Source organism: Ambystoma mexicanum, chromosome 13 (assembly GCF_040938575.1).
Source record: "Ambystoma mexicanum isolate Mex_15411 chromosome 13, UKY_AmexF1_1, whole genome shotgun sequence".
Classification (NCBI taxonomy): Eukaryota; Metazoa; Chordata; class Amphibia; order Caudata; family Ambystomatidae; genus Ambystoma; species Ambystoma mexicanum.
In genome coordinates, this window is record NC_090938.1 from 606,571,442 (window position 1) to 606,585,533 (window position 14,092).

Consider the following 14,092-nt stretch of genomic DNA (forward strand, 5'->3'; position numbering starts at 1 on the left):
AGAAATCGAAAACTAATAACTTCTAATGATTAGCTAGAAAGGACAAACAAAATAGAATGAGTAAAAAGGATCAAAGCTGCGAAGTAGATAAAAATAATAGGTTGTACAAGGGCAGTAAAGTGGCTGAAATTAATGAAATGGACAAATAAATGTAAAGTACAAGAGGATCAATGTGAACGTGAGGAATAAAGGGGATAACAACATCTCAACTAACCAAAACTACTAGATCTTAAATAACAATAAATCAAATAACAATACAACATCAAGATCCAAACGAGAAATCGAAAACTAATAACCTCTAATGTAATCTAAAAAGGACAAACAGAATAGAATGAGTAAAGTAGATCAAAGCAATGAAGCGGATAAAAAGAGTAGATTGTACGAAAGCACTAAAGCAGTTGAAATTAATGACATGAATGAAATGATTGCAATAGACGAAAGGAACAAAATGGACGAAAGGAATAAAGTGAAGAGGATGGAAAGATGAATACAGGAGACTGATGAGTACTCAGACAAATGGCATGGACTGTATGAGTGCTGTTATGGTATAAATGGAAAGTATAGAATAGACGATGCGAGTACATGAGACGGGTGTAGTGCCTGGGACAGATAGAGAGCACGAAACTGATTGAGTGCGTGCGACAAGTGACATGGGCTGTACTGATAATGTAGGATTAATGAATGGAGCGGATGAAGCGTGTAGAGCGGATGAAGCGTGTAGAGCGGATGAAGCATGTAGAGCGCATGAGGGCCTAGGAGCGGGTGATAGCCTAGGAGCGGATGAGGGCCTAGGAGCGGATGAGGGCCTAGGAGCGGATGAGCCTGTGGTCCGGATGTAGGTCGTGCTGCAGATGTAGGGTGCGAGTGGATAATAGAGTGGAACGGATGTAGGATGTTGAGCAGTTTTAGTGTGTTGAGCTGATTTAAGATGTTGAGCAGATTTAGGGTGTTGAGCAGAGGTAGGGTGCGGTGGTGTTGAGCTAATGTAGGGTGTTGAGCCGATGTAGGGTATGGTGCGGGTGCGGAGCGGGTGTCGAGTGTGGAGCAAACAAATGATGTATGTGGATGGAACGGCTGAAGTGGTTGAAAGGAACGGGCAAAGCGGTTGGAAGGAACGGGCAAAGCGGTTGGAAGGAACGGGCGCGAAGCGGTTGGAAGGAACAGGCGAAGCGGTTGGAAGAAACGGGCGAAGCGGTTGGAAGAAACGGGCGAAGCGGTTGGAAGAAACGGGTGAAGTGGTTGGAAGAAACGGGTGAAGTGGTTGGAAGAAACGGGCGAAGTGGTTGGAAGAAACAGGCGAAGTGGTTGGAAGAAACGGGTGTAGTAAGGGAAGAAACGGATGAAGTTGGGTGGTAGGAGCGGAGGATGGATCTGGAAGAACCGGTGATGTATATGGACGAGATGGACAAAGTATGAAGAAGGAACAGATGAACTATGTGGACAAAATGGATCAAATATATTGAATAGAATGATTGAAGTATGTGTATGGAACGGGGGAAGTATGGGGTTGGAACGGATGAACTGGGTGGAACGGACTGGAGTGCATGGAACGAACTAGATTGCATAGAATGGCGTGACTTACATGGAATGGTTTGGAGGTCATGAACGTTTGAAAGAGCATTGAAACGAATGGTTTTGAGTGCTTGAAACAGTCGTAATGCGTAGAATAGTCGGAGTTCATGGAACGGAGGAGTACATGGAACTATTGGAGTGTGCTCGATCGCAAGCACCTAAGATAAACCACCATATCACATCTCCACGCTTACTCTCTTCTTTACACCACCACTGAACTAGAACACAGCAATACTACAACACCATTCGGTATAGCTGTTCTCATACCATCATTTTGCCTCATTCTCCCCATCACCCTAACTAAACACTGCTGGTTACACACCCTCCAGTCTAGGCATTCTTCTCAGGCCTAACGCAGCCAGAATCGGTCTGGATAACAACCTGCCAGAACGAACACATACCCATGATCTCTCAACCACCACACCTACCGCTAAAAAGCAGCTATCACACGAATGCCATATCAGCTGCACACATATCCGGTGCTCACACGCACCTTTTGACTCCCTCTATCTCTCTCTACTGACTTGAACTTCGGTTCCCGAGGGCGTTCAACCTACCAGCGCCTTGAGTCCATACCAATGGTACATAAGGCGCTATATAAATGCAAAGTAACATAACATAATGTGATGTACATTTCATACAAGAATGGATCGCCATATGCATCGTGAAGATCAGTGTGTATAGGCCCATATTACCAAATTACTATGAATGCAAGCAGGCGGCATGACCAAATGATAATGATGTGTTATTATATAGCACTTATGCTTAAGCGCTTTATATAGAAAAGATATACACCCAATATCACCCAACCTGTGTTGGTACTCATTTATCGACCTCAGAAGGATGAAAGGCTGAGTTGAGGCGTTTATGAAAAGACTAAATCAGCGACTCGCGCCCTGAAGTGTGCCTGAAATAAACCTTTAATGAGTTCAGCACTTCTGTATAGAATTCCAGAAACACACATTATTTGGTATTCCTATCATTTGTTATTTAGGGTCAGTGCTGGAAGTGTTAGACTTGTGGCACTCCTGTTCTTGTTTTTCTTATTTTTTTAAGGGGCCTGAACAGCAAATCCAGCCGCTCCAGAAGTAAAGAGCCACATGGTGCGGGCTACAGCCCAGGAGCTTGCATTACAAAAAAAAAAAAACATTTTTTGGTTTGTTTTCTTAGAGGTCGCAAGGGAGACCTCAGAGGTCGCAGTTGCAACCTCTGGCGACCCCTAAATTACGTCCCTGATGGTAGGGGACAGTCACAAATACCCAAATAAGTTCACTGTCTGTGAGACAGGCCGAAGGCCCTCGTAAGTGTGGCACTGGAAACAAAAGGGGATGAGTGAAATCATGATTTTCCAGTCCTACAGGGCCATGTAACTTCGACATTTATTTTTAAAAACACCAATTGCAGGCCCCTGCTCAAATATCAAAGGCTCATTCCTGTTTCTTACGATTCTCGCTCAGTAGGCCTGTCAGAGAGCAGTGGTACATACTATTTTTCACTGCTACATGGCCTCCTAATGCCATGGATGCAATTAGAAATCTCCCACCACACTTGCGGCAGGGACTCGAGCCGGTCGAGGAAGCAGTAGCAACTTTTCTCTGTGACTCTCCCAGAAGCTTAATTCAAATCTCAGAGAAAGCTTGAACATTTCCATGACACTCACCGCAGGAATTCCAGTGAGCCACTGAGGGGTACACAAAACCTTTCTTCAACTCACCCATGATCATATGCGATTCACAGATGCAGTCCTTTTCCCCCTGAAGTGCGCCTGTGCAGCTCGGGGAGTTTGCAGATGTAAATGTCTGCGAACCTTGAATGTAACATGCACAAACCAAGCACAGTAACAGCAGCTTCTGCAACACTTGGATACCACTAGAAGCCATTCCAAAATGCCGGGCCTGGCCTTTAAACACTTGGTTCAGCCCACAGTTGCTGAATACCTTTCATGTACAGCCATTACCCTCTCTAATCACACAGTACCATTGCAGATCCTTACAGAGAGCCCATCCCATGCAGATTTGGCACAGACCTACATGAACCAAAGGGCTCAGTCAGTTAGTGCATGTCAGGAGAAGGAGCTAGAGAAAGGAGTTTGAGGAGGGAGAGCTTGAGAATTGTGTACAGGAGGGTTGAGCCAGAGGGAAGGACATGAGTCCCTTTGAAGAATGCTGGAAAGGAGGGCAGGTGAATAGGGTCTCGGAGCAAGGCCCACGAGGCTGGTGGAGATGTCCAGGAAGCTGGCCAACAGTGGAGCCTGAGGTCTGGAGTCAAGAAACATTCTTCTTTTCTCATCCTACTCGATCTTCGTGCTGCTTTCGACACGGTGGATCACTCTTCTGCTTTCCACTCTTACCTCGGTTGGTATTTCTCGCGCCACTATCTATTGGTTTCATTCTCATCTTTATAACCACTTTTTCTCCGTTTCCTTCAAATATTCTATTTATCAGTCTTTCCCTCTTTCCTATGGTGTTCCCCAGGAGTTCTATGCTTGGTCCTCTCCTTTTTCTCTTTAGATTTCTCCTCTCTGTTCTCTGATTTTTGATTTTGTTTTTTAAGTTAATTTGTATGCTGACAGCACCCAGATTTTCCTCTCTTTTCCTTCATTTAGTGACAATATCCATCACGGCTTTTGTCTTGTCTTTCCGTAGCCAAATTCTGGAGGGCTTGTAGGTTCCTCTGTCTCAACTACAAAAAGACCCAAATCGTATTTTTCACGGCCACTCCATCTATTCATCCTTCTTTATCTATTTTTTTCCCTCTTTAAATGTATCTGTTTTCCCTCAGGCTCACAATCTTGGATTTATTTTTGATCTTTCCTTCTCCCTACAATCGCAAATTACTTGTTCGTTCCTGTCTGTTTCATCTATTTAAAATTCGGAAAATTAAGCCTCTTCTAACCTTTTTATCCACAAAAGCCCTTCTTCAAACCTCAGTTTTATCACATTTTAATTATTGCTTTTGCCTCTACGTCAGCTTACTTAACTATGCTCTCTTTCTACTCTGCTCTATTCCCTTTTCCTCAGTTTGCATTTTGTTTCGCCTTCCCTGGTCAGCCAGTTATTTCCCCTTATCTGGTCCGATTCCATGGCTCCTCATTAAAAAGCAGCTTGAGTTTCAGTTCTTGTGCCTTGTCTTTAAATCCATTCCTGCCTTGGATCCCCTTATTTATGTTCTGTGATTACGTTCTGCTTCACAGTTTCGCCTCTGTCCCCTGACCTTCTTGTGCCTCCTCTCAGTTCCATTCTATACAACTTCTCGCCCCTTTTCTTTGGAATTCCTTTCCTCTACTTATTCACGCTTGTGCTACTCTTTCTCAATTAAAAAAACGTATGAAACTCCATCTTTTATTTTCTGTCTCTTAAAATTTTTCAGAAAACATCTGTTGTATTGGCTTGTGATTCATGCTCTTTTACTTTACATTTTCCTTGTACCCTTGTATCTACATTCTTGTCAAGCGCTTTGGCTAAAAGCACTATATAAGATTTTTAAATGAATAAATAAGACCTGGGAGTTGCCTAGAGGAGACAACCTATGGAGCTGCACCCGGCAGTAAGGAGTGAGAAAATGGTGACCAGAGGAAAGGGGGGGTATGAGAGTAGAATGTTGGAGGGTGCTCAATTGGGTGAAGAAGGTTCCCTAAGGTTAGCAGATGTGAGCCATTTTGAGGTGGTTTGCGAGTACAGTAGCGCAAAGGAAGTTGAAGCCCAGGGGATGAGAAGAAGTTGATAGTGAGACCACTAACATTGAAGAGTCATGCCCAAAAGAGGAAAGGAGTTGAAAGTGACTTTTGGAAAGTGACAGAGAGAGAGACCGATGCAGACCCTCCACAGAGATTTAACTAAAGTTAGGATGTATGGTGAGAAGAGGAAGAGATCTGGAAGAAGAGCAACTTGCTGGGTCTAGTCTGAAGGGACTGTAGGCAGGATAGGGGCGTCAGTGTAGTTGGCCACCATCATGTCCCCTATTGCGGGACTTGCCACGCTCTCTGCAAATAGCTCTGCTTCCCTTAAACTAGGTTCACAAGTACCTCATGGCTGTCCATCTCATAGAGGAGCAATGGGAAAGTTGCATGGGACAGAGGAGGAGGAAGACAACATTTGGGAGAGGGAAGAGGAAGAAAGGGGAGACGTTTCCCTAATTCCCATGCTAGCTTCAGGTCTCCAAGAACAAGGAGGAAATCAGAGAGACTTGAGATACCCCCAAAGAAGAGTGTGGGAAACGCCAAAACTCTGGGACTGAGTGGAAGTGGGGTTCCGGAACCTCTGATAAACACATACTGGTAATTATTTCAAGCCACCCTGAACTTTCAGGTTATTTGGTATTTTTAATGATTTGATGCTTTGGTAATGTGAAACCATTTAGTTATTACTGACATTTAAGTTGTACTTTAGCCCCCCCTACATGCATTGTCCGCCACAGTGTAGAGATCATACCATAAAAGACCTTGAACCAAAGTTTACTTTCTAGTCTGGTCATTTCATCCCAGTTACCTTTGTGACATGCCTTAAACGAAAGCTGCTTTGCTGAGGTTTTGCCCCCTCACTCCTGCCAGTGTGACTTGATGAAAAAGAATGCTTGGAAGGTTCCATAGAAGGCCAGGGGCTCTGGCTGAGGACAATTAAGAAGGGGGTTTGGAGATATTGGGGAGAGGAAAGGAATCAAATGAGTAAGAGGAGGGTGAAGGGAAATGAGTCCTGCTCAGTGAAGGGGTTATCAAGGGAGATTCTTGTAGGAGTATGAAGTGTGGATAATCCTTTCATGGGAGAGCTGTGGAAATTGTTCTGTAAAGAAACCCACGAGATCAAACCCCAGAATAAACAAGGGAATGAGCAGATGTGGCAGCTGTGCTTTCCAAATGCATGCATGTTTAGTTAGGGCTTTTAACTGCCTGGGGAGAAGAAGGGATGCCCCCCATTGTGTCTCCCTGTAAAACTAATTTGCTGTGGATTGTCCTTGCAAATGTATCCATTTAGTAGAGAGCCAGGGTATGGGGTTTGGTTCAGTGGGTGGGGAGGAGAAGAGACAGAATTGCATGCCTGCGGCATCTGTGCTTCTTATCTATCATCTCACTGTCATACTGTGTTTCCTTTCACTGTAACCCCGATGTTTTCTCTTGCAATGTATCCCCCTTTTCCCTCCTCCCATACTGCACTCTCCCCTATTGTGCTTTGAGCAGGCCTGACTGCAGTGTTAAACACTTTACAAGGAACCTACCTACATTTCAGACTCTGAAAATTCTTTACATCCTTTATCAGTGCCTGACATTTCTGTTGAACAATTGGAGAATGACTTCATCGGTACGAAGTCTAGCAGTTTGAAGTGGCTGCATGATGGTATTAATCGGTTCTATGTAGTTTCATAGAAACACATTTGTGAATGGTAATTTTGGTCAATCTAATTTTAGTAATTAGACAAATTGTTTTCTCTTTTAATCAGGGGTCCCTCAATAGCTCAACCCCTCTGCCCTGTGTGAGAAATGGAAGGGTATTCTCACTCCTAGGACCCCTGGATCCTCCTCTCGGATGGCCAGGGAGAGGCCATCGCTCTTGGATCCCAACCCTGGGGGTGGAGAAGTGAGGGAGGATCACCTGGGTGGAGGGTCCTTGGGACCTGGGAGTGGGGTACCCTTAGGCAAGTCATGGTATCCCCCTCATCCTTTTGAGACTCAACCAATCCTTTCCCCAACCTTTACAGGGTATTATAAAGTGACTTCCCTCATTTCCCCACATGTGACACTTGACAGTACTGGGACGAAGAAGAAGCGACTGAGAGTAATAAACACTGTACCATTCCACCACTTTAGCCTTCGGACGAGGAAGATGCCTGCAAGGAGCCATGAGGGTCAGGCATGTACCTTTAATTATGGTCAAACAAGTCTCATTAGTGTTCCACACCTGCTGCCTGCCAAGGGGCTGTGGGTGTATGAGAGGCCAGTGGAGCAGAACGAGGAGCAACAGGGAGGTCTGTGTGGGGGAGATCAGCAGGGGACCTCACTTCACAGGAGGCAGCCATGGTAGGACCGGACGAGGGGCCACGATGCGGGCAAACTTCCCAGACCACTTGCACAGCCTGTAGCGAGTGTGCTGTGTAAGTGTTGCCAGTCTAAGAGCCTCCCTTACAGAAGGACTGGAGCAGGAGCACCACGGAACATGGAACGCCATCCGCTTCCGTAAGGAAGCATTATGCTTGCCAGCATGGAAAGAGAGTCACACGGCAGACAAGCAAAGCTCCAGAGGGTGAGTGTCCCGGCTTCAGGAGAGGAGGAGAAGCATAGGGAACCGCCAGAAGGGAAACGCCATAAGCCTGTGGGTGTCGGGTAAGACGCTTACATACCGAGGGCGCTCCTGCAAAAGCATTTTGAATACCAAATTGAATGGAACTTCAAAGCCAAGCGAAACTAATGCTTATTGAATACCGAATTAAATGGAACTTTAAAATCAAGCAAACCCCAATGTATTTTGAATATAGAATTGAATGAAACTTTGCTACTAAGCAAAACCAAAACTCATTGAATACTGACCCAAATGAAACTTTAAAACTTAGTGAAACCAATGCATATTCAATACCGAACTGAAGGAAAAGTTACAATTAAGCGGCACGAGTGCTTATCAGATACAGAATTGAATGAAACTCTGAAATTAAGCATTCAAAGTGATTAATGGGATAAAAATCTTCACGGGCCAAGCAAATGAAGTGAATAGCCCAAATACCCAGTTTAAAACAAATTGCAGAAAAGGGCACCAGGGTGACAGTGTCACAAGAAGGTGGGTGTGAGCAAAGCACCCTTAAACTGAACTTGTATGAATGACTGCAGTGTGAGAAGGACAAAGACTGGAAAGGATGTGTGACAGGTAATGGCAAAGCCAAGAGGCTGATGAGGAAATGCTAGAAGATTGAAAACCTACGCATCAAGGCCAAGAGTCAGGGATCCTGGTTGTGCCACCTGTAATGGGTGGACTATTTGGCCTGACAACTGCGCCGAGAACAGTGAGCTCTAAAAGGTTGAAAGCACAAAGACATTGTGAGGATGAAGTTAGTCTTGGGGAAGGGAACCGATAAGCTGTGTGTGTGGTCTTGAGAACAAAGCCTCAAGACCTTTTGTTTTCTGTGAACTGTGGTGCTTGGAACTTGGGGAGGGAGCCCTGAGGATTGGTTTTGAACTATATCTTGAGACTTTTTCATGGAACTTTGTTATACTTGGGGAAGGGGAGCTGAGAGAAAGCTGCAAGCTGAAAGAGGCTCAGAACTTTTGAGTTGAACACTATTTATTTAGGTTTTGACATCCCTACACTTTGGTTAGCTTTAGTTGTGAGGGCAGGTATAGGTTTTGGACACAGACAGATTTTTAAGTTGAACTCTTCTACTCAGACTTTGCTTAGTTTCCTTCAGGTAGGGAAATCCCACCTTAGCATAGGACAAGTTACGTCTTATAATATCCTGATATTTTATTTAATAAAGTGTGTTACTTTGAACTTTAAGTCTGCTGTCTGTGTCTTGCTTTATGATGCCTTAACACCTACCCACGATCCCCAACCCTCCTATACTGCCCCTTCACACCCTTCATATATGTATGTCTATCAGGTCTAAGTATCAAAATTAGGTCACCCAAACTTATCACCATCTACTTTGTTTCTACAAAAACACCATATACAGCATTGATATTGTTCTCTTATTTAAGAACTATCAAAATGTGAACTGAACTTGTGCAATGCATGCATCTGATGGGTGGTGGGAGAACTATTGTCAAGAAATCATGTTCAAGCAGATGTGGTGAGTACATTGACCTCTGTTCAAAAATGCGCCTCTTTCTATTCTCTCGCCTCCTAGACAGTGCAAATACTAGACCGATCTCGGTGCTGTATGTGTGCGCCAAAGAACATGTATTATAACCTAGATTAAGTCACATTGACTTGGCATGGTACAAACCCTGAAAAACATGAGTAGGCACAGAAGACTTGTTATAAGAGCAAGTACAGAGTTTGGAATGGAGTATAGTGTGTGGTAACCAGCAGGTAGGCTGTGAGCACACTAGGTGTGTATGTGGTCCTCATCTTCCTCATTATCTGTATATATGTAACTACGGGGGTAGGGCAACATTAGGTACATGTTGGGTCCGTCCTTGTGGCCACAGACATGTGCCACATTTTCTTGGCCCCCATAACACATATGGGGACCTTATGTTGGGGAAATGAAGAGTCTAAACAGAGTAAAATCTGCATTGAGATTAAGTAGTGTATTTGCTTTCCCACCAAGGTGTTTAACACATAGTTATTCCTTTGTTCTTGTAGCGGACAGGAGCTTGTGGAACCTGATGCCATTCACCACGCGGGACTTTTCAGTGCGATCGCTGGCTGATCGGCTGGGTGACCTTAACTATCTGATCTACGTTTTTCCAGACCGGCCCAAAGATGAGGTTTACTCCAAGTACTACACACCGGTCCTCTGCACTCGTAAGTCTGCACAGTGTACCTACATTAAAGCAATTTGTCTGCATACGTCCTCTGCATCGGTCTGCGCTTTGTACCGAACTTCTAGTCTTTTTCCACAATTTGGAGCCAGGGGACAAGGGAAGAAACAAAGGAGGTGTTTATTTTTCATTCAGAAAAAGAGATGTGGAATAAAGTCTGAATTGGTGCTCTGTTGTCATTGATCTTTAAGGTTTCAGTACAACTCTGTTAATCTGCCTTTACGAGAATTTGTTTCCTACTGTGTAATAATCTTTTCTGTAACGCTCACCTGATTCTCGCAGAGGCGCCGGTCTTGACTAGGCGACTACCGTATCTTCAAAGGTGATGTGTAGCACCCGGTTGGCTCTTTGGGCTGGACCTCTGTGCACTGTATGCCTGACGTGTAGAGTAAGATGTCTGCAGATAGAAAATATGGGGTTAATGAACTGGGGTTATTGGGGTGTCCCTATCTCTTTCCTCTTCTCCTCTCCTGTAGACCCCCAAAGGTTAACGCTCTCACCTTAGGTAAGTGAATGCCGAGCTCTCCATCTGCCTCGGGGCAGGGTGCTGTAACCAGTTTCTTCACTGGATAGGTAGCGCAGGCCTCTTGACTTCAGAGGACTGCTGTCCGTCGTTTACTGCACGAACGGTAAGTTTCGAGTCATTCAAATGTCTTTAAAGTCTTTAGTAATGATGTCTCTTGTTTTGTAGGGTTCCGGCGATGGCGGATGACGGGCTGAAGTGAGTTGAAGATGGAGCCCGTGTGATGAATAGAAGCGCCTGGAAGCACGTAAGTAAGCGCTTGTTGCCTGCTTCACGATGCGCTCTAACTGTCTTTTTATTTTGCAGGTACGATTTCGGAGCGGCTGCAGGGTGCCGGAATACCCACTGGATTAGATGTGGAAAGGAGTAATGGCACGTGAGTATTAAAGTTCCCCAATGTCTTTAAACGCACCTTGTTTTGTCTTTCAGATGCCGGAATGCAGTATGAAGACCTCCGGAGCGCACGAAGAGTAGGTAAGCCTTTGCCTTTCAGATGCCGGAATGCTAACCTGTTCTTTCTTTTCTTTATAGGTGTTGCTGAAGACTGGATTCAGGATGGTAAGCCTTTTCCTTTCAGATGCCGGAATGCTAACCTGTTCTTTCTTGTCTTTATAGGTGTTGCTGAAGACTGGATTCAGGATGGTAAGCCTTTTTCCTTAGGCCCAGGACCGGATGCAGAAGACACGATGAGCGTTCTGCTGCAGAGGTTGCAGAATAACGCAAAGCAAGATTCATCCACCGGGTGTGGTTTAAATAGCCTCCTGTAGTGCTTAGGTGTCTCCTTCCACAGCCACGCCTAGGTAAGAAAAGAGTTCCTGCTTTCCAGAAGAGTTCCAGTGTTCTGAACCTAGGGAGTGGCTGCAGCCCCACCCAACAGGAAAAGTAGTTCCAAACAGAAGGGGATCAGAGGCTCAACTGGCAGGCAAGTAAGCAGCATGGTCTGCTGCAGGTAAGTCCACCCAAGCATTATGAGCCCGGCGCTTCCAGCGCTGGGACTGGGCATATTTATGAGCCTGGTGCCACTGGCGCCAGGACTGGGTCCAAAAGGTCCCAATTGGGACTGGTTGGCACTCGGAACCTGGGTTATGGATCTGCTTCCAAGGGAGTTGGGAAAACCCTGACCTTTTGGAAGCAGAGATCATGACATTTTCTTCATCATGGGGTCTTACATTGATTCACTTGCTATGAATATTCACCATCATCCGGCTGGGAATCCTCAGTAAAATAAAGCAGTTTAGCTTTAAGTGAAAAACTGCATTGTTGCATAATTAGCCTATTGCTGTCACTTTGGGTCATACTGCCCCAACCAGTGACATTCGTCATCCTTAGCTCCAACCTTGATGGCCATCTTCAGATTTGTAATGCACATGTTCTTTTTGCTGGGAATCCTCGCGTTTTAGCCTATTTTTGATTGTTTTTCATCTGAACTTTTTCTTCAATCCGTCACCGTTGTGACTTGTCGGCAGCGGGGATACATTGCCGATATCGATCCCACCTTCTGTCGGATTGCTACATCGTGTGAGGCCACAAGGTGAGTTTTGGGCTTAGGAAGGATCGGGATCGGAGGCCGGTGGCATGGCTGGAAGAAGGTAATGACTCTGACTTGGCGTTTGTGCACCATCATGCCTCTGTCAGGGCTAGCAGGCCCAGAGAGCGTACTTCCTCTGCCAAGAGCTTGAGATCCTTTGATGATGATCCCAATGGGAAGGTACCTAAAAAGGCAAAGATGTCAGAATCTCCGACTCCCTCGTCAGCGAGCGCCATAGCGTCTGTCGTCTGGATCGATGACGGCCACAAAAGGAACCCTGTCTTCAGAGGGCTGGAGATCGTCCACTCCTTCACCATATACCCCGTCGACGAAGCAACGTTCGGCGGTAGCAGCATCATCATCGATGACCTCAAAGACGTCCTTGTTGAAAGACCACAAGACCGTCGTCTAAATCAACATCATTGTCGGCTAAGGCTCGGTCAATGGCATCATCGACGACACTGTCACGTCTACAGGCTTGTCGATGACTGCAGGCACCAGCTACGGTAAAGACAGCCAACTTAAAGGTGGCATTACCTCCAAGGCATCTGTCACTGCCGGCTCGATCTGTTTCCGTCTGCACTACCTTCTCCAGGCGTGCCTGCCCAAGGCACCTTCCGGTGAGGTTGCAGCAGAGAGAGCAAGGCACCTCAAGATCTCTTTCCTGCCAGTGCCCAAAAGGGCCCTTCAGCTGCCTGCCACATCCCCTGTGAGGCCTCCCAGGGTTGTTTCTCCAGCCCCTGTCTCTGCTCCTTCCATCCTGTTGGAGGAGAAGACATTTTTGAAGGTGTTGGCCCCCACCCTATGGGGGGGGGTGGTGTTGGCCTGCTACCACCACTGGCTCTGTGGCCTGCGCGACCGCTTCAGCCTACTCGCCCTACAGACCCCTGGCCTCATGCACCAATCTTGACTCCTCAGGCTCAGACAGATCTACCTTCAAGAGATGTTTCTTTGGACATTTTGTCAACTCTCCACAGTCTGGTCACAGAGATTCAGCAGCACCTACCATCAGTGGCTTCTGGTCCTCTTGTGGTTCTGGCTTCTGTGGCCAGCCCACCAAGACCGTCTAGGCTCCACCTGGCCCCTCTTGCTCCAGTTCCTGCAATCCTGCAGCCACCTCCTGTTCCACGGCGCCCTATTGTAGAAGAGTTGGACCGGACAGGAACACAGACCCTGATACGGACACCAACCTGGATACAGATGGTAACCAGGGTATGGGTGAGTTTGAGGACTATGTCCCTGCTGACGGTGTAGATCTGTCACCTAGGGACTCTCGCCTGGATGAAGTGGGATCTTTCCAGGCAATGATTTTCTGGGCAGCCAACCTTTTCAACCTGGTCCCGGAGGTATTCCTTTTCCAGAAAGGCGGTGGTCTCAGTCCAGCTTCTGGATGGCGTCTGGGAGGATGGGTTGGTGGCAATTCAAAAACCCTTTTCCGCACCAGCTAAAAAAATACAGGGTCTCTGATACAGCTCTGAGATGCCTCAGAGGCCATCCGACGCCAGACTCGGTAGTTTTGGCTGCTGCGAGGAAGAGGTTGTCTAATCATCCTCTTGCTCAGTCCCATCCGACCCGGAGGGAAGGAAGCTGGATGTGGCTGGAAAGTGCATAACTACCACTGCAGCATCTACAGTCAAGGCTGCCAACGCACTAGCGATCCTTGTACGCTACGACAGAGAACTCTAGTACAAGTTGGGGCCCATTCTTGATTTCTTGCCAGAGGACAAGAAAGTGGAGGCCATGGCCATCTTTCAGAAGGGGGAAGTGGCATCTGACTATGCAATCACAGTCACCCTTGACAAAGCCAACTTTTTGTTCCCGGCAAATGGGCAACATGGTCGGCTTATGCCAATCAAGGTTGGCTCAGGGCCACAAACTTCAGGCAGGACGTCCAAGCCAAGGTGGCCGACAAACCTTTCGACGGGGGATAACCTTTTCAGCAAGGCGTTGGATGATTCACTTCTCCCCATTAAGACTGACACAGAGACGGCACGCTCTCTGGGCA

The 14,092-nt window shown here is 46.4% G+C and overlaps 1 protein-coding gene across 9 annotated transcripts in view; it reads left to right on the forward strand.

Moving 5' to 3' along the window:
• The window catches only part of LOC138521540 (signal transducer and activator of transcription 5B), a 1,967,228-nt gene that overhangs the window by 1,805,869 nt on the left and 147,267 nt on the right, over positions 1-14,092 (forward strand). For all 9 annotated transcript variants that reach the window (XM_069634461.1, XM_069634460.1, XM_069634455.1 and 6 more), the window contains one exon: positions 9,858-10,019. In XM_069634461.1, coding sequence (XP_069490562.1) covers positions 9,858-10,019 — 162 coding nt within the window. The remainder of the gene's footprint in view (positions 1-9,857; positions 10,020-14,092) is intronic.